The 20382-nt window shown below is 45.3% G+C and overlaps 2 protein-coding genes across 6 annotated transcripts; one reads left to right on the forward strand and one right to left on the reverse strand.

Moving 5' to 3' along the window:
• Positions 1-3561: 3561 nt before the first annotated feature.
• Positions 3562-11822, reverse strand: LOC115152767 (involucrin). 2 transcript variants are annotated; one of them, XM_029697550.1, is made up of 4 exons: positions 11522-11812; positions 9958-10679; positions 5372-6407; positions 3562-4587 (listed from the first exon to the last, which is right to left on the reverse strand). In XM_029697550.1, the coding sequence occupies exons 1-4, from the start codon at positions 11700-11702 to the stop codon at positions 4268-4270; spliced, it is 2259 nt and encodes a 752-aa protein (XP_029553410.1). In that variant the 5' UTR covers positions 11703-11812; the 3' UTR covers positions 3562-4267. The 2 variants fall into 2 exon arrangements, with proteins under 2 accessions (XP_029553410.1, XP_029553411.1); XM_029697551.1 differs by having other exon boundaries at positions 4477-4587; positions 6288-6407; positions 11522-11822.
• Positions 11823-13986: 2164 nt separating this feature from the next.
• On the forward strand, positions 13987-20061 carry LOC115152768 (uncharacterized). Of its 4 annotated transcripts, none has more exons than XM_029697554.1 (5): positions 13987-14384; positions 14506-16436; positions 16714-17749; positions 18866-18884; positions 18927-20061. In XM_029697554.1, the coding sequence occupies exons 1-5, from the start codon at positions 14192-14194 to the stop codon at positions 19771-19773; spliced, it is 4026 nt and encodes a 1341-aa protein (XP_029553414.1). In that variant the 5' UTR covers positions 13987-14191; the 3' UTR covers positions 19774-20061. The 4 variants fall into 4 exon arrangements, with proteins under 4 accessions (XP_029553414.1, XP_029553413.1, XP_029553412.1 ...); XM_029697555.1 differs by having other exon boundaries at positions 13989-14384; positions 14506-14858; positions 16104-16436; positions 18866-20061; XM_029697553.1 differs by lacking the exon at positions 18866-18884 and having other exon boundaries at positions 16714-17750; positions 18885-20061.
• The last annotated feature ends 321 nt before the right edge of the window (positions 20062-20382 follow it).

Genomic DNA, 20382 nt, shown 5'->3' on the forward strand with positions numbered 1-20382 from the left:
GAGCAGGAGAATGATGAGGGAGAAGGAGACCGAGGAAGAGGCTGAGGGAGAAGGAGGAAGAGAATGAGGGGAAGAGGCTGAGGGAGGAGGAAGAGAATGAGGGAGAAAGAGAATGAGGGGAAGAGGCTGAGGGAGAAGGAGAAAGAGGGGAGGCGGAGGGAGAAGAAGAACGAGCAGCAGAAGAAGGTTGCTTTGGGAGTAGTCCCAATTAGACAGGCTGGAGCTGGAGGCATCACGAAGAGGGCTGTGGGCCAGGGAGAGGACCCTGAGGCAGCGGCTGGAGACAGAGGGGGTCCGGGCGGCCCAGGAACTCAGGGCCCTTCGGGAGCAGACCAGAGACATCCAACACATCCACGGCCTGTAAGAGCAAAGGGTGAGGCGAAAGGGTGGAGGAATGAAGAAACCTAACCATTGTTCCGCTCTCTCTTTCCTATGTAAAACCCAACCATCGTTCCTCCTCCTCTGGTCCCTGTGTAAAACCTAACCATCGTTCCTCTCCCTCTCTCTTTCCTGTGTAAAACCTAACCATTGTTCCGCTCTCTCTTTCCTATGTAAAACCCAACCATCGTTCCTCCTCCTCTGGTCCCTGTGTAAAACCTAACCAACGTTCCTCTCTCGTGTAAAACCTAACCAACGTTCCTCTCTCGTGTAAAACCTAACCAACGTTCCTCTCTCTCTCGTGTAAAACCTAACCATCGTTCCTCTCTCTCGTGTAAAACCTAACCATCGTTCCTCTCTCTCGTGTAAAACCTAACCATCGTTCCTCTCTCTCGTGTAAAACCTAACCATCGTTCCTCTCCCTCTCTCTTTCCTGTGTAAACCTAACCAACGTTCCTCTCTCGTGTAAAACCTAACCAACGTTCCTCTCTCTCGTGTAAAACCTAACCATCGTTCCTCTCCCTCTCTCTTTCCTGTGTAAAACCTAACCATCGTTCCTCTCTCTCGTGTAAAACCTAACCATCGTTCCTCTCCCTCTCTTTCCTGTGTAAAACCTAACCAACGTTCCTCCCTCCCTCCCCCCTGGCATAGGAGAGCCTGCTGAAGGTGAGAGTGGAACACCAGTGTTTCAGGGAGTATAGCTCTCAGAGGGGCCCCGCTGCGGCAGGACATGGTACAGTCCTCCACACAGAGGGGCCCCGCTGCGGCAGGACATGGTACAGTCCTCCACACAGAGGGGCCCCGCTGCGGCAGGACATGGTACAGTCCTCCACACAGAGGGGCCCCGCTGCGGCAGGACATGGTACAGTCCTCCACACAGAGGGGCCCCGCTGCGGCAGGACATGGTACAGTCCTCCACACAGAGGGGCCCCGCTGCGGCAGGACATGGTACAGGCCTCCACACAGAGGGGCCCCGCTGCGGCAGGACATGGTACAGCCCTCCACACAGAGGGGCCCCGCTACGGCAGGACATGGTACAGGCATGGTATATCAGACCGTATACCACAGGTATGACAAAACATATTTAACCAGGTTATAATAGCAATAAGGCACCTCAGGGGTTTGTGGTATATGGCCAATATACCACGGCTAAGGGCTGTATCCAGGGCTTATTGCTTAAATAACCCACAGCGTTAGATATATGCTCAGAGGATTTTCACAGGCTACCTTTCTGATTACCAGTTTAGTTTGCTAATAATAATAATAATAATAATAATAATAACTGTTCCCACGGTCAGATCTCCATGTTACGACGCTTGTTTACAGAAGTCAGACACTGCTAATTAGCTAACGTGATTTTCCAGTTTATTTTTTTAAATTATATTTTTACAATAAGGAGGTATAAATAACTAATGATGATAATGCCCTTTGTGTAAGAGCTGTTTGAAAAGAAATCCTGGAATTTCAGCCTGTTTTGGTGGGATGGACTTTTGGTCCACATCATGACATCACAATCTGATCTGATTTATTCTGACCAATGGCCAGTCAGTCATTCTTCATTTGCAGATGTATCCTCCTACTTTGAAGGGGTACGTGGGTAGGCTCTAGAGCAGGACTGACTAAACTGGGGCCTGCGGGCCAAACCTGGCCCACGATAATGTTTCGTTTGGCCCGACAAAAGGTTCCAGATTTCTATCAGTTGGGCTCTCAACTTCCTGTTTTTTCCCGCCCCATGGCAACATTTTATAATTGTTCTCTTCAACCTATGGCACAATATGCAGAATTGCAGGAAATGTACTTTAAAAATGTATTTGTTTCTCTCTACCAAATCTCGCTTAAGCTGCGTTTACATGGTACAAGGTAGACGGCAAACCGGATGTCATTGTTCGACCGTAAATGCTATGCCACTATGCCGACTGGTACGACGGTTTTTGTGTCTCTCGTCTAAACGCAGCATTAGAGTCCCCCAAAGTCTAGGTAATAAGGTAACGATGTGTTGTTAGGTGTCAAGTTACGGCCACTAATTCTATGATTACTTAAAAAAAAGATATTGCTTCAAGACCCTAAAAAGCTATTGTTTACATATTATATTTCTAAATAGATCATATCTATTTGCTCCGCCCATGGCCCACCACTCAGATAACATTTCACCAACCCGGCACTAGTCTAGACGAGCCTGTCCACCAATCAGGGCTTGTGTATGTAAATATATTTTACATTTGTATCACCACAACCAGACTGAGCATTTCAATGGCAAAAGGAGGCTCAGGGAAATAAATTCTGAAAAAAAAGTGTTATTTTACTGAAATAAACACTGATTTAGTAATCATAGTGATGATTTAAATATATATATATATTTTTTTTTAAATACTGCATGGGGCTTTAAGTAGCAATGTGACATGATTTCTGGTATTAAGTCTGATATTGGTTTCTCTATAACATATTAGAGAAAGGACTGCATCCTGCCCCATTCAATCCATAAAAGTGGAAATGTACAACAAAGCAGAATACCAATAAAGATTTCACAATGATAATCATTCAATAGTAACATTAATACAGCCTTACATTTGCTTAGTCAGTGAGCTGAGGAGGGAAAAAAGGAGAATACAGTAGTTTGATCTGAAAACAGATTTAGTCATGAAACATGTCCTTAGGGGTACCAGGTAGCCTCGCGTTAGAGAGACAGGCCTGGAATCAAAATGTCGCTGGTCTCAATTAGGTCCACTATTGCTCTAAATGATCAACACAGCTGTTCACACAAAGGTTCATTTTGGAGAAATGTGAATACAGCACTAATTTCGCTTTTAATCAAAATAAAGTAAGGATGTCACCGTGTTCTCTCTATCGCCCCCCATCTTCGATAAACACATTAAAACTGCCTTCTAAAATTTGGTCGTCCCGTCTCAAGACTTACGTACCCAAAGCGGGTTTGTTAAAAAAAATATTTATCCTCTGATTAGATCCGTCGACTATTCCATATCTTAGATGCTTCATCAGAATGAACAGGTCCTTGGGCTGTATTATCTCTCCATGCAGAAAAAGCTTTTGATATTACCATTCTAGTCTATCTCTGGTCTGTCTTGAAAAATGTCTCTAATTTGAATAATATGCCAATCCCTCAGCCGTAGTTATAACAGGCAATATCTGGTCTGTTCAAAATCAGTAGAAGCAGCAGACAAGGTGATCCATTTCTCCTTTGTTATTTTATTACCCATGGAACCCCTGGCCCAGGCAATTCATCAAAGGAAAAACACCAATACGCAGACGATATTGTACTATATCTAGACAATATCTCTATTGCTCCCAAATGCATTGAAGATCATAGATAAATTCAGTTTAATCTCAAATTACAAAATTAATCTATCCAAATCAGCCCTACTGCCTCTCAAGAGCCCCATGGAGGACTCCATCTCTACTTAGTTATAGATCTGTCACTCTCATTGAAAGCAAAGTCTAGGAAGCGGTAGATCTGTTCTATGTGCACTATTTCTATGCTTCCCGTTCTTAAGTTTTGTTTTTGCGTATTTTACTTTCAAGTTTTGTACACTAGCTTCAAAACAGCTGCAAATACAATATTTTTGGTTATGGAAAATATATTTCACAGCGGTTTAGATGGTACAATGATCCTGTAGTCTACAGTAGACTTGCTTGTGATGTCAAACTGAAATTAGGTTTACTATTAGAATTTTACCAACCAGGAAATGGCAGAGTTAATTTCTTCTTCAATGTTTTTAGTGGCAGCCCACAGGTACAATGTGTGAGCTAATGAATATAAAATATATGAACAGAATATGAATTTAAATATTGTACCTGTAACCCCCCACCACACACACAAAGTCGCTGGTTCGAATCCCTGGCTGGTTCGAAGTCTGACTGGGAAACGCAATGGCTAAGGTATCGCGTTGACAGTCTCTGGCCCTGATTTGAAGTCCCCGTCAGGGCCGCAGTCTCCCAAGTTCGCTGCAGTACTCTGTCTCCATTTGATTCTGTTATGTACATAGAGCTTAATGCCCAACCAGTTTCTGCTTTTTAGCGCCACAGGTTCTGACTGGAGGCATTTGAGGCAGTCCCTCTTCCCAGGAACTCGGCTACTCTTTATGAACGTCATCATGTGTTTCTCTACTGCTGCTACCTCATCAATGATCCACTTTGATCTCACAGTGTTTCTTCGGGTTGATTGGGCGCCTGTGCGACATGTCGGCTGGGCGCCTGTTGAGAAAAGGTTGCTTAAAAGATTGCAAAAACGGCAGCAAAGAATGTAAAATAATTTCACAATGCAAATCACATAGCTTCTTTTACACTACTGTAACATTTTTAGATTTCACTTTTTGGCTCAACAGGAGTTGACGATTTTGCAGCTGAAACAACCAGAGAAAGACAGAAACAATGAATAGGTTAAATAAACATGACCATTTCCAGGCAAATGACCTGAATAAAAAAATCCAATATTATTAGGGATGGCTGGCAAACCACCCACTTGGAGAGCTAGCCTGACCTACAAGGTGTAACAAACCATCCACTTGGAGAGCTAGCCTGACCTACAAGGTGTAACAAACCATCCACTTGGAGAGCTAGCCTGACCTACAAGGTATAACAAACCATCCACTTGGAGAGCTAGCCTGACCTACAAGGTGTAACAAACCATCCACTTGGAGAGCTAGCCTGACCTACAAGCTGTAACAAACCATCCACTTGGAGAGCTAGGCTGACCTACAAGGTGTAACAAACCATCCACTTGGAGAGCTAGCCTGACCTACAAGGTGTAACAAACCATCCACTTGGAGAGCTAGCCTGACCTACAAGGTGTAACAAACCATCCACTTGGAGAGCTAGCCTGACCTACAAGGTATAACAAACCATCCACTTGGAGAGCTAGCCTGACCTACAAGGTGTAACAAACCATCCACTTGGAGAGCTAGCCTGACCTACAAGGTATAACAAACCATCCACTTGGAGAGCTAGCCTGACCTACAAGGTGTGACATTTGACGTACATTTAGTTTTGGGTTCACCGAGAGTGGACAGTGCTCCAGCCAAAACAACCTCATTCCACTTGAAACTTTTGAATTTGCCAGCAGACTCCGCGACTTTGTGTCGTCCTGACTTCAGTGCACAGGATTCCACAGCGCTGCCAATGTTCATTAAGTTGTATCCCATTTGAACAGCCAGCGTCGGACGGTCGTACGTTTTGTTCTCCTCGTTGTAGCCAGCAACAGCTCTCACTGCCGTGATGACGTGAGGTAAATTACTAGGTATGACCAAGTCCTCAAAGCACATCAGAGGTGTACACGTCCTGGCCGTGATGAGGAGTCTTGCCACCTCTCTCATTCTTTGTTGAATGTATTTATTTCTTCTGTCATCTGGCTGTAGTTTGTTGTACAGCTCTTCTCCCATGAGGAGGATACATTTGTCATTTCTTACCACAAATGAAACTTGGCCGGAGTTCATACCACAAACTATCTTCCAAAGACCTGTGCTGACGTAATCGGGTTGAGGACACAACTTAAACGCCATGGCTGACTGAATCCTCATCTTTTGTCCAGGTTTTGGTTCTTCAGCTTTGGGGTTCAGAGGGCAGTATCTGACATGCTTCCATAGTGAATTTTGAATGTACAGACCTTGACAGTGCAAGCAGTGGGTGTAATCTGGAGTGGATCCTGGCCCTTTGGGACGGGAACAGGAGGCCATCTCTCCACTCCCACGTCTTGCTACCGCAACACTATGCACCCTCTGACATATCCTCTTAGCTGGATTATGAGCCCCAGAGTCTGTTTGGATGTTCATGTCTTTGTTGCCGTCTGAAGGGCTGATCTCAGTCCCCGGGTTGTTTTCATCACATAAGTTAGACAAATCAGATGGTTCATTCAGCACACCACTAGAATGGCATGTTCTCTTTGCTGGTTTACGTGCCTCAGAGTCTTCTTTAGTGCAGGAGCTACTGTCTGAAGAGTTGCTGTCTGTAACTGAGATGTTTTCGTCACTCCAGGTAGAGAAATTAGATGCTTTATTTGATTCCACGTTGCTAGAATCCTAAGGGGGAAACAAAAAGGAAAGATTAATGTAATATGAAAACTCACGGACAGCAGAGATCCCATTTTGGAACGTAGATATGTTCGTAGAGTTATCATGTTAAACAATGTACAGTGCATTCGGAAAAAGGGTGGCCTAGTGGTTACAGCGTTGGGCTAGTAACCGAAAGTTTGCAAGTTCAAATCCCTGCGCTGACAAGGTACAAATCTGTCGTTCTGGCAGTTAACCCACTGTTCCTAGGCCGTTATTGAAAATAAGAATTTGTTCTTAACTGACTTGCCTAGTTAAAAAAAGGTTTAAAAAAAAAAAAAATCAATAAATAAAAATTCTGACCCCTTGAATTTTTCCCCTTTTTTTAACATTACAGCCTTATTCTAAAATTTGTAAAATACTTTTCCCCCCTCATCAATCTACACACAATACCCCATAATGACAAAGCAAAAACAGGTTTAGAAATTTTTGCAAATGTATAAAAAAATATATATATACACACCTTATTTACATAAGTATTCAGACCCTTTGCTATGAGACTCGAAATTGTCAGAGCAAAAACCAAGCCATGAGGTCGAAGGAATTGTCCGTAGAGCTCAGAGACAGGATTGTGTTGAGGCAGAGATCTGGGGAAGGGTACCAAAACATTTCTGCAGCATTGAAGGTTCCCAAGAACACAGTGGCCTCCATCATTCTTAAATGGAAGAAGTTTGGAACCATTAAAGACTCTTCCTAGAGCTGACCGCCCGGCCAAACTGAGCAATCTGGGGAGAAGGGCCTTGGTCAGGGAGGTGACAAAGAACCCGATGGTCACTCTGACAGAGCTCCAGAGTTCCTCTGTGGAGATGGGAGAACCTTCCAGAAGGACAACCATCTCTGCAGCACTCCACCAATCAGGTCTTTATGGTAGAGTGGCCAGACGGAAGCCACATGACAGCCACTTGGAGTTTGCCAAAAGGCACCTAGACTCTCAGACCATGAGAAACAAGATTTTCTGGTCTGTTGAAACCAAGATTGAACTCTTTAGCCTGAATGCCAAGCGTCACATCTGGAGGAAACCTGGCACCATCCCTACGGTGACGCATGGTGGTGGCAAGGACTGGAAGACTAGTCAAGATTGATGGAAAGATGAACAGAGCAAAGTACAGAGAGATCCTTGATGAAAACTTGTTCCAGAGCACTCAGGACCTCAGACTGGGACGAAGGTTCACCTTCCAACAGGACAACAACGCAGGAGTGGCTTCGGGACAAGTCTCTGAATGTCTTTGAGTTGCCCAGCCAGAGCCCGGAATTGAACATCTCAGGACAGACCTGAAAATAGCTGTACAGCGATGCTCCCCATCCAACCTGACAGAGCTTGAGAGGATCTGCAGAGAAGAATGGGAGAAACTCCCCAAATACAGGTGTGCCAAGCTTGTAGCGTCATCCCCAAGAAGACTCGAGGTTGTAAACGCTGCCAAAGGTGCTTCAACAAAGTACTGCGTAAAAGGTCTGAATACTTGTGTATATGTGAATGTGCAAATTTATAAAAACCTGCTTTTGCTTTGTCATTATGGGGTATTGTGTATTGATTGATGAGGGGGAGAAAACAATTTAATCCATTTTAGAATAAGGCTGTAACGTAACAAAATGTGGAAAAAGGGGTCTGAATTCTTTACCAATGCACTGCACGTGGGCAATTCCGTGGGAATGAGACTCCGATTTTTCACATTAAAATGTACACTACATGACCAGAAGTATGTGGACACCTGCTCGTCAAACATCTCATTCCAAAATCCTGGGCATTAATATGGAGTTGGTCCCCCCCTTTTCTGCAATAACAGCCTCCACTCTTCTGGGAAGGCTTTCCACTAGATGTTGGAACATTGCTGCAGGGACTTGCTTCCATTCAGCCACAAGAGCATGAGTGAGGTCGGGCACTGATGTTGGGAGATTAGGCCTGGCTTGCAGTCGGCGTTCCATTTCATCCAAAAGGTGTTTGATGGGGTTGAGGACAGGGCTCTGTGCAGGCCAGTCAAGTTCTTCCACACCAATCTCGACAAACCATTTCTGTACGGACTTCGCTTTGTGCATGGGGGCATTGTCATGTTGAAACAGGAAAGGGCCTTTCCCAAACTGTTTCCACAAAGTTGGAAGCACAGAATCGTCTAGAATGTCAATGTATGCTGTAGCGTTAAGATTTCCCTTCACTGGAACTAAGGGGCCTAGCCTGAACCATGATAAACAGCCACAGACCATTATTCCTCCTCCACCAAACTTTACAGTTGGCACTATGCATTAGGACAGGTAGCGTTCTCCGGTCATCCGTCAAACCCAGATTTGTCCATGGGACTTCCAGATGGTGAGGCGTGATTCATCACGCCAGAGAACGTGTTTCCACTGCTCCAGAGTCCAATGGTGGAGAGCTTTACACCACATGGTGATCTTAGGCTTGTGTGCAGCTGCTCGGCCGTGGAGACTCATTTAAATGAAGCTCCAACGAACATTTAATTGTGCCGACGTTGCTTCCAGAGGCAGTTTGGAACTCTGTAGTGAGTGTTGCAACCGAGGACAGATGATTTTTAAGCTCTACGCTCTTCAGCACTTGACGGTCCTGCTCTGTGAACTTGTGTGGCCTACCACTTCATGGCTGAGCTGTTGTTACTCCTTGACGTTTCCACTTCACAATAACCACACTTACAGTTGACCGGGCAGTTCTAGCAGGGCACAAATTTGACGAACTGACTTGTTGTAAATGTGGCATCCTATGACGGTGCCACGTTGAAAGTCACTAAGCTCTTCAGTACGGGCCATTCTACTGCCAATGTTTGTCTATGGAGATCGCATGGCAGTGTGCTCAATTTTACACACCTGTCAGCAACGGGTTTAGCTGAAATAGCCGAAGCCACTAATTTAAAGGGGTGTCCACATACTTTGTATATATAGTGCATGTCAAACAAAAAAACAATGATTGCAAAGTTAAACAAACCATACAACTACTGTATGCACAAGGACAACTTTGAACAATTTCCACAGAAAGTTTTACAAAAACACATTTACTGGAAGACCAGTACAGATAAAGTCTGGTAACAGAATGACGGTTTGTGCCGTTGGTGCCGTCATTCCGTTACCAGAATTTGCATCTACAAAAGTAGTCCTTGTGCATAGAGTTGTATGGTTTGTTTCACTTTGCAATCATTGATTTTTGTTTGACATGCATTTAAATGACTTTCTCCAACTTGACAGTATTTAGAAGTGTGCCGTTTTGGGTTCACCCAAGGAGTACTATAGACACACATTCTATTTGGTTTGTCCATTCTCTGAGTGGGAGATATTAAGGTTGGGATTTTGCTTGCAAATGTAATGTCCATAATGCTGGAATTGTCCATATACTTTATATTTAAAATGTATATATTCATGTTAATATTTTTTTTTTGTATTCATTTTCTGTAAGGAAATTGCTTTCAAAATCTCATGTAATCACTTGGCTGTTTTCTCTACAATGAAATGCTGCCTTTTTGTGCTGTTCTACATGTTTACTAATACATTAAATGAAATATAATCTTAAATGTAATCTTACTTGTTCTGAAGAAGTGCTGGGACTCTGATGAACTTTACCGTTTTCACCCAGAGCTGCAGAACATTCTGGATTTACTGCAGAGATGAGCTGAGAGTCCCTGGTTGGTTCTGATACTCTGCTGTCAGATTCCAGCTGCTGTTCCTCCTGATTCATCCAGAGTTCCTCTTGTTTTGTGGGCTCTGAGTCCTCCAGACCCAGCCTGGGGCTTCTCTCCTGCTGCTCTGGGGGAACCTCCTCTTTAGAGACAGAGAAAGAGGGCTGCTGGGAGTCTGGAGAGAAGGGAGGGGGAATGGGTCTCTCCATCCCATCAACATGTTCTTCTATGTTTTCTACCTGGGCTTCAGAGAGGAGCTGAGAGTCCCTGGTTGGTTCTGATACTCTGTAGTCCTCTCCATCAGGTTCTGTTTTGATCTGTTCAGTTGTGTTGGTGGTTTGAGAGTCTCTCTCTCTGTTCTCCAAGGTTTGGTCAAGATGTGGGGGCAGAGATGGGTCCTGTTCATAGTCACTTTTCACACAGGCAGGGATCAAGAGGTCTTTGGTATCAGGTTCCAGCCCTTGAGGCTGCTCTTCCTCTTGACTGGTCCTGAGGTCCTCCTGTTCCTCTTTAATCTGTGTGGGCTCTGGGTCCTCCTGTCCCAGACTGGGGCTACTCTCCTGCTCACAGTGCTGCTGTTCAGGGGGAACCTCCTCTTCAGAGACAGGGAGAGAGAGCTGCTGGGAGTCTGGAGGGAAGAAAAGGAAAACAAATCTAATCAGAGTTTATTCATGTACAGCAGGATACAGCAGGTGTAAACAGTACCGCGAAACGCCTGATTGCAAGCTCTTCCTTAACAATGCAGTTCAGAGTCTGGTGTGAGGTGCTATAGGAGCAATCAATGGAACTGAGTCCAACATGTGGTTTCTATACGATTAATACTGTTCCATTTATTCCATTCCAGCCATTACAATAAGCCCATCCTCCTAAAACTCCCCCCACCAGCCTCCTCTGATGCAGTTATACTGGTCATATAAAGTAATACACGAGAATAAATAAACAAATGGGGGTGATAGGTTGAAGATTCTGTATCCCTGGAAAAAGGATGTTTCTGGTTTCTATCACCCCGCTGAGGCTGGTGAGCGCGATGCTTGTTGTTCCCTCTGGCTAGTGATCTGTGTGATCTTCACACCTGGGTTGAAATACTATGTGAAATCATTTCCATACTGAGTTAAACAGATGAGACTGAGTGGAGAGTTAGTACAGAACCCAGACTCACTGTGGCTAGAATACAGATACTGTCAGGTCAATAAAAGGCTTTTAGATTTTAAACATGTATACAGTCCTATAGACTCTCACAGCAGGGTTCACTCACATTGAACCCTAACCATTCCAATGTATTTAATAGAATTAAAAAAATAAAAAAAAATAAAACCCAATATTCACTGCATGGTAAAGTGTTGTTTTTGCTTTAGGTTACTACAGGAAACATGCTGGTTAGGGTCCCCGGGTGTGGAGACAGACGGGTTAATATACTGCTGTCTAACTGTGTGTGTGAATGACTAAATGAGAATAACTATTATTACAAACCTGCTCGACGTAACTTGATTTCCGGGTGGAAAACCAAATCCAACAGCCTCTGTAGACGTTTGTTCTCCTCCTTCGAACGGGAGATTTCTACCTGGTACTCGACTATCTTTTTTTCAAAGACAGCCGATATCTCCACAGCAGCCGCTATTAATCGCTGCGTAAGAAACGTATTCAACTCCATCTGTAATTTGGGAATTTTAGGGTCTGTAGAGCCACATGTCAACGAGGGAAATAAACCAACGATCTAGCTATTCACTTCCTGCTTTTGTTCTTCTTCTTCTTTGGGATTTGGTTGTCGGATTGCATCCAACTTTAAGGTGCATACACCGCCACCTACTGTAGTGGTGTGTGATGCCATTAACGGCCTACCTACATTACATTCTTTGATACAATAATACAATTTTGGGAAAAAGGGAAATTGCCACCCATTCCACTATTGAACCCTATCTAGTCCAACTCTAAACCAATGGGTTGAGAAGACATAACCCTAGCTCTCCCCCTGTTCTGCAGTACATCCTCGCAATCACAAGTACTTCTCTACCACTGCCACCACAATCTCTATTTTCTGTGACTTTCAATTCATTTCTGCAGTTCAATTGACAACCACGGCTATAAATGCTAAAAAGCCAACCTTACAAACACATTTTCTTCCCATCACGGTCTCTTGATCTCTGCCGACTCACAGGAATCCCCTCAGGATCCCTCACCCTGTACCCATGTTCCTCTACCAGTCTCTTCCCTGCTTCAGCATAGACACTTCCTGTACTACTGTAACCCTGGCAACCTCAATCTGCCTTTCTCTCACCAGACATCTCCCATCTCCAGCCCCATGATCACCCCCACAACTTTTCACATCATACAGGTTTCCCCGATCAAATAGCCTAACCCAAATAGAGCTCAATCAAATACAAAATGCACTGTCATGTTAACAACATATCCTAAAAACAGGACAGGTCAATGTAAAATGGACAGTATGGAATGGACAATCACAACCGTTGTCCAGGAGTTTCACCCCATTGTCATGATCAGTGGTTTCAAGTTTGTATCCGTACATTTTTGACAAGCTGATCATAGCGAAAAATAAAATACTTCTGCATTTCTCGCTGTGTAAACACATTGCAAATAGGCTCCTAAAACTCCTGATAAAGTTGGGTAGCTGATATTCAGAGTTTAAATAGACAAATGTATTAGTCACAGGAAACAGGACGAATAAAGCCAAACGCAATGGCCTGTTTTACAAAACGGTGGGCTACACCCCAGTAAGCACAAACCGACACATTTTGGACGTCTTTTTTTGGTCCTGTCCGGACTTTTTGATGTTTTACAAATGATTGGCTTACCACATAGATGGGCATTCATAACATTACATTTCAGGCAACACTGTAGGCTACACCCCAGTAAGCACGGACCGACGCCGACACCTTCTGGACGTCTTTTTTTGGTGCTGTTCCCGGACCGGCCTTGAGTTCCACGGACATTGGTTTTTGGTCCGGTCTGGACCAAATCTGAACCATTCATAGAAATCTTTTTTTGATCCAGATTTTGTCCGGTCTGGAGAAGCCTTGATTTGGCCAAAACATAGACGTCTATAAATGACTTATTTTCAACTTTCATTCATAACCAAAAATGAGCCTGATTTCAACATGAGCCTGATTTCAACATGAGCCTGATTTCAACATGAGCCTGATTTCAACATGAGCCTGATTTCAACATGAGCCTGATTTCAATGTCCAGAAAATATGCCTTTTCACTGTCCTGGAAAATACATTTTCCCCTTTCATTCTGAACTTCAACGTCTTGAAAATACATATTTTAGACGGCATTTTTTGTTCTCGCCAATGGCAGCAGAACGGCAAGGACCGGCCCTCCTGGTAACGACTCTGCATCAAAACTTAGCATGACAGATCATTCTTCGTTTTCCCACCGGATCTGCGTCTCATCAAACGGCAGTCGTCACAGACACTGGGGATCTTCAATTTCAACTGCTGCTCCTCAACACTTACTCAAATCACATGTTATTGGTCACATACACACGGTTAGCAGATGTTAATGCGAGTGTAGAGGAATGCTTGTGCTTCTAGTTCAGTGCAGTAATATCTAACAAGTAATCTAACAATTCCACAACCACTACCTAATACACACACATCTAAGTAAAGGGGTTTAATAAGAACATATAAATATATGGATGAGCGATGACCGAGCGGCATAGGCAAGATGCAATAGATGGTATAAAATACAGTATACACATATGAGATGAGTAATGCAAGATAGGTAAACATTATTAAAGTGGCATTATTAAAGAGACCTGTGATCTATTTATTAAAGTGACCAATGATTTTGCTTCTTCTTTTTAATATTTTTTGGTGTTTTGGAACCAAACTTCATTCAATCAAATGTTGCGCTTCCGTCAAAGCAGTAACCTGCAGTAACCCATATCAACCCCGTATGGACGATCCACTGAGGTTAACGAATACTGGGGAATGACATTTTAACCAATTTGTCACACCGTGTGAAAGAAAGGTTTTGAAGTTGGAGGCATATTTACTTCCAGTAGGTGGTGATAGTACACCATTTAAATTGTGTACCAAATGCCATAAAACAATATAGAAGAAGAAGAGGCAGAACGTGAACGGCTAGTGCTTTGGTTTGTTTTACCGTCGTGAATATAAAATGTCACGATTACAGTTCTTGAATGTGTTTCTTACCGAACGACTAACAGCGGTAGCTACGGAGATATCCGCTGTACTTGAACAACATTTAGTCGAGTACCAGGAAGAAATCTCCCGTTCAAATGAGGAGAACAAACGTCTACAGAGCCTGTTGGATTTGGTTTTCAGCCCCGAAATCAAGTTACACCGCGAAGGTTTGCAATTATATAATGACACCTCAAAATGCACGAATCATATAGTTACTATGGGCAACACTTATTGATCAAATAATTATACAAATGTAATCATTATGGGTTTTCTTTTCCCTCCCGCCAGACTCCCAGCAGCTCTCACTTCCTGTCTCCGAAGAGGAGGTTCCCCCTGAGCAGCAGCACTGTGAGCAGGAGAGGAGCCCCAGTCTGGGACAGGAGGACCTCAGGACCAGTCAAGAGGAAGAGCAGCCTCAAGGGCTGGAACCTGATACCAAAGACCTCTTGATCCCTGCCTGTGTGAAAAGTGACTATGAACAGGACCCATCTCTGCCCCCACATCTTGACCAAACCTTGGAGAACAGAGAGAGAGACTCTCAACCCACCAACACAACTGAACAGATCAAAACAGAACCTGATGGAGAGGACTACAGAGTATCAGAACCAACCAGGGACTCTCAGCTCCTCTCTGAAGCCCAGGTAAAAAACATAGAGGAACATGCTGATGGGATGGAGAGACCTATTCCCCCTCCCTTCTCTCCAGACTCCCAGCAGCCCTCACTCCCTGTCTCTAACGAGGAGGTTCCCCCAGAGCAGCAGGAGAGAAGCCCCAGGCTGGGTCTGGAGGACCCAGAGCCCACAAAACAAGAGGAACTCTGGACGAATCAGGAGGAACAGCAGCTGGAATCTGACAGCAGAGTATCAGAACCAACCAGGGACTCTCAGCTCATCTCTGCAGTAAATCCAGAATGTTCTGCAGCTCAGAGTGAAAACAGAGTATGTGTTGATGAGGCAGTGGAGATGCTTATTCTCCTTTTCTTCCCTCCAGACTCCCAGCAGCTCTCTCTTCCTGTCTCTGAAGAGGAGGTTCCCCCTGAACAGCAGCACTGTGAGCAGGAGAGTAGCCCCAGTCTGGGACAGGAGGACCCAGAGCCCACACAGATTAAAGAGGAACAGGAGGACCTCAGGACCAGTCAGGAGGAAGAGCAGCCTCAAGGTCTGGAGTCTAAAATCAGAGTATCAGAACCAACCAGCCTCTGCAGAGTATCAGAACCAACCAGCCTCTGCGTGGTATCAGAACCAACCAGCCTCTGCAGAGTATCAGAACCAACCAGCCTCTGCAGAGTATCAGAACCAACCAGCCTCTGCAGAGTATCAGAACCAACCAGCCTCTGCAGAGTATCAGAACCAACCACCCTCTGCAGAGTATCAGAACCAACCAGCCTCTGCAGAGTATCAGAACCAACCAGCCTCTGCAGAGTATCAGAACCAACCAGCCTCTGCAGAGTATCAGAACCAACCAGCCTCTGCAGAGTATCAGAACCAACCAGCCTCTGCAGAGTATCAGAACCAACCAGCCTCTGCAGAGTTTTAGAACCAACCAGCCTCTGCAGAGTATCAGAACCAACATCTGTAGCAAATCCAGACTGTTCTGCAGCTCAGAGTGAAAAGACAGAAGACGTTGATGGGATGGAGAGACCCATTCTACCTTCCTACCCTCCAGAACTCCCTGGCTCTGAAGAGGTTCCCCCTGAGCAGCAGGAGAGGAGCCCCAGTCTGCAGCAGGAGGACCCAGAGCCCACAAAGGTTAAAGACAAACGGGAGGAATTCAGGACCAGGCAGGAGGAAGAGCAGCTTCACATTGGGCTATCAGAATCAACAAGCCTTTGTAGAGTATCAGAACCAACACTCTCTGTAGCAAATCCAGACTGTTCTGAAGCACAGGTAGAAAACATAGAAGAACATGTTGATGGGATGGAGAGACCCATTCCCCCTCCCTTCTCTCCAGACTCCCAGCAGCCCTCTTTCTCTGTCTCTAAAGAGGAGGTTCCCCCAGAGCAGCAGGAGAGAAGCCCCAGGCTGGGTCTGGATGACTCAGAGCCCACAAAACAAGAGGAACTCTGGATGAATCAGGAGGAACAGCAGCTGGAATCTGACAGCAGAGTATCAGAACCAACCAGGGACTCTCAGCTCATCTCTGCAGTAAATCCAGAATGTTCTGCAGCTCAGAGTGAAAACGGTCAAGTTCATCAGAGTCCCAGCACTTCTTCAGAACAAGTAAGATTATATTTAATTTATTATTAAACATGTTCAAAGGCACTCAGCACAAAAAAGCAGCATTTAATTCCAGAGACTACATGAGATTTTGAAAGCAATAGCAGAAAATGAATACTGAAAAATATAAACATGAATAAATGTAAAGTAATTTAAATATAAAGGATATACATTGTTTAAAATGCTAAACTCTATGACCATATCAAAGTTCCAAAACGGGATCTCTGCTGTCCGTGAGTTTTCATATTACATTAATCTTTCCTTTTTGTTTCCCCCTTAGGATTCTAGCAACGTGGAATCAAATAAAGCATCTCATTTCTCTACCTGGAGTGACGAAAACATCTCAGTTACAGACAGCAACTCTTCAGACAGTAGCTCCTGCACTAAAGAAGACTCTGAGGCACGTAAACCAGCAAAGAGAACATACCATTCTAGTGGCGTGCTGAATGAACCATCTGATTTGTCTAACTTATGTGATGAAAACAACCCGGGGACTGAGATCAGCCCTTCAGACGGCAACAAAGACATGAACATCCAAACAGACTCTGGGGCTCATAATCCAGCTAAGAGGATATGTCAGAGGGTGCATAGTGTTGCGGTAGCAAGACGTGGGAGTGGAGAGATGGCCTCCTGTTCCCGTCCCAAAGAGCCAGGATCCACTCCAGATTACACCCACTGCTTGCACTGTCAAGGTCTGTACATTCAAAAGTCACTATGGAAGCATGTCAGATACTGCCCTCTGAACCCCAAAGCTGAAGAACCAAAACCTGGACAAAAGATGAGGATTCAGTCAGCCATGGCGTTTAAGTTGTGTCCTCAACCCGATTACGTCAGCACAGGTCTTTGGAAGATAGTTTGTGGTATGAACTCCGGCCAAGTTTCATTTGTGGTAAGAAATGACAAATGTATCCTCCTCATGGGAGAAGAGCTGTACAACAAACTACAGCCAGATGACAGAAGAAATAAATACATTCAACAAAGAATGAGAGAGGTGGCAAGACTCCTCATCACGGCCAGGACGTGTACACCTCTGATGTGCTTTGAGGACTTGGTCATACCTAGTAATTTACCTCACGTCATCACGGCAGTGAGAGCTGTTGCTGGCTACAACGAGGAGAACAAAACGTACGACCGTCCGACGCTGGCTGTTCAAATGGGATACAACTTAATGAACATTGGCAGCGCTGTGGAATCCTGTGCACTGAAGTCAGGACGACACAAAGTCGCGGAGTCTGCTGGCAAATTCAAAAGTTTCAAGTGGAATGAGGTTCTTTTGGTTGGAGCACTGTCCACTCTCGGTGAACCCAAAAATAAATGTACGTCAAATTTCACACCGTGTAGGTCAGGCTAGCTCTCCAAGTGGATGGTTTGTTATACCTTGTAGGTCAGGCTAGCTCTCCAAGTGGATGGTTTGTTACACCTTGTAGGTCAGGCTAGCTCTCCAAGTGGATGGTTTGTTACACCTTGTAGGTCAGGCTAGCTCTCCAAGTGGATGGTTTGTTACACCTTGTAGGTCAGGCTAGCTCTCCAAGTGGATGGTTTGTTATACCTTGTAGGTCAGGCTAGCTCTCCAAGTGGATGGTTTGTTATACCTTGTAGGTCAGGCTAGCTCTCCAAGTGGATGGTTTGTTATACCTTGTAGGTCAGGCTAGCTCTCCAAGTGGATGGTTTGTTATACCTTGTAGGTCAGGCTAGCTCTCCAAGTGGATGGTTTGTTATACCTTGTAGGTCAGGCTAGCTCTCCAAGTGGATGGTTTGTTATACCTTGTAGGTCAGGCTAGCTCTCCAAGTGGATGGTTTGTTATACCTTGTAGGTCAGGCTAGCTCTCCAAGTGGATGGTTTGTTATACCTTGTAGGTCAGGCTAGCTCTCCAAGTGGATGGTTTGTTATACCTTGTAGGTCAGGCTAGCTCTCCAAGTGGATGGTTTGTTATACCTTGTAGGTCAGGCTAGCTCTCCAAGTGGATGGTTTGTTATACCTTGTAGGTCAGGCTAGCTCTCCAAGTGGATGGTTTGTTATACCTTGTAGGTCAGGCTAGCTCTCCAAGTGGATGGTTTGTTACACCTTGTAGGTCAGGCTAGCTCTCCAAGTGGATGGTTTGTTACACCTTGTAGGTCAGGCTAGCTCTCCAAGTGGATGGTTTGTTATACCTTGTAGGTCAGGCTAGCTCTCCAAGTGGATGGTTTGTTATACCTTGTAGGTCAGGCTAGCTCTCCAAGTGGATGGTTTGTTATACCTTGTAGGTCAGGCTAGCTCTCCAAGTGGATGGTTTGTTATACCTTGTAGGTCAGGCTAGCTCTCCAAGTGGATGGTTTGTTATACCTTGTATATACCTAATAATATTGGATTTTTTAGACGGGTAATTTGCCTGGAAATGGTCATGTTTATTTAACCTTTTCTTTCTGTTATTTTTGCAATCTTTTCTCAACAGGCGCCCAGCCGACCCCTGTCGCCCAGCCGACCCCTGTCGCCCAACCGACCCGTCGCACACGCGCCCAGCCGACCCGTCGCACACGCGCCCAGCCGACCCGTCGCACACGCGCCCAGCCGACCCGTCTCACACGCGCCCAGCCGACCCGTCTCACAGGCGCCCAGCCGACCCGTCTCACAGGCGCCCAGCCGACCCGTCGCACAGGCGCCCAGCCGACCCGTCGCACAGGCGCCCAGCCGACCCGTCGCACAGGCGCCCAGCCGACCCGTCGCACAGGCGCCCAGCCGACCCGTCTCACAGGCGCCCAGCCGACCCGTCGCACAGGCGCCCAGCCGACCCGTCGCACAGGCGCCCAGCCGACCCGTCGCACAGGCGCCCAGCCGACCCGTCGCACAGGCGCCCAGCCGACCCGTCGCACAGGCGCCCAGCCGACCCGTCTCACAGGCGCCCAGCCGACCCGTCTCACAGGCGCCCAGCCGACCCGTCTCACAGGCGCCCAGCCGACCCGTCGCACAGGCGCCCTGCCGACCCGTCGCACAGGCGCCCAGCCGACCCGTCGCACAGGCGCCCAGCCGACCCGTCTCACAGGCACCCAGCCGACCCGTCGCACAGGCACCCAGCCGAGCCGAAGAAACGCTGTGAGATTAAAGTGGATCATTGATGAGGTAGCAGCAGTAGAGAAACACATGATGCCGTTCCTGGAAAGAGTAGCCGAGTTCCTGGAAAGAGGGACTGCCTCAAATGCCTCCAGTCAGAACCTGTGGCGCTCAAACGCAGAAACTGGTCAGGCATTAGACTATGTACATAACAGAATCAAAGGGAGACAGAGTACTGCAGGGAATTCAGGGGGCAGCAGCCCTGACCGGGACTCAAACTCAGGTCCAGAAACTGGCAACCCAACACCTTAGCCAAACAAAATGTTATTGTTCTTTGACTCAATAATTGGTGCCTTCCGGGTGTGCTATAAAGTTCAGAAGTTATGGGCCAAGTTAGAAATCTGTCTGTCAGAAGTTTTACAATGTAAGTTTACTTTTAATCTGTCTATATGCATATTTCAAGACATGGAATGTCGGGGTGCCGTTAGATAACCAATGGGTTGGACAATATTATCTTCCTCACTTATATTGAAGAAGATATTACTTAAATACTGCATGGCAAATTATACTCGAACATTAATAAATTGGAAGAAACAATCATTTTATTATTTAAATATTGAATACTATCTTTCTACAGACAGAAACAACATAACAATTTGAAGTCGTGGGAAAATGGTTTCCACTTTGTCATTATGGGGTATTGTGTGTAGATGGGTGGGGAAAAAAATATATATTTAAACAATTTTTAATTCAGGATGTAACACAACAAAATGTGGAATAAGTCAAGTGGTATAAATGCTTTCTGAAGGCACTGTACATGTAAAGGATGAGCCAGAGAGACAGGAGTTAACATGTTAGATGATACAGGTCTTAACTTTGACCAAAATGAATGAACCATTTACAGAAGACTTTCGACGACTT

The sequence above is a fragment of the Salmo trutta genome, chromosome 18 (assembly GCF_901001165.1).
Source record: "Salmo trutta chromosome 18, fSalTru1.1, whole genome shotgun sequence".
Lineage (NCBI taxonomy): Eukaryota > Metazoa > Chordata > Actinopteri > Salmoniformes > Salmonidae > Salmo > Salmo trutta.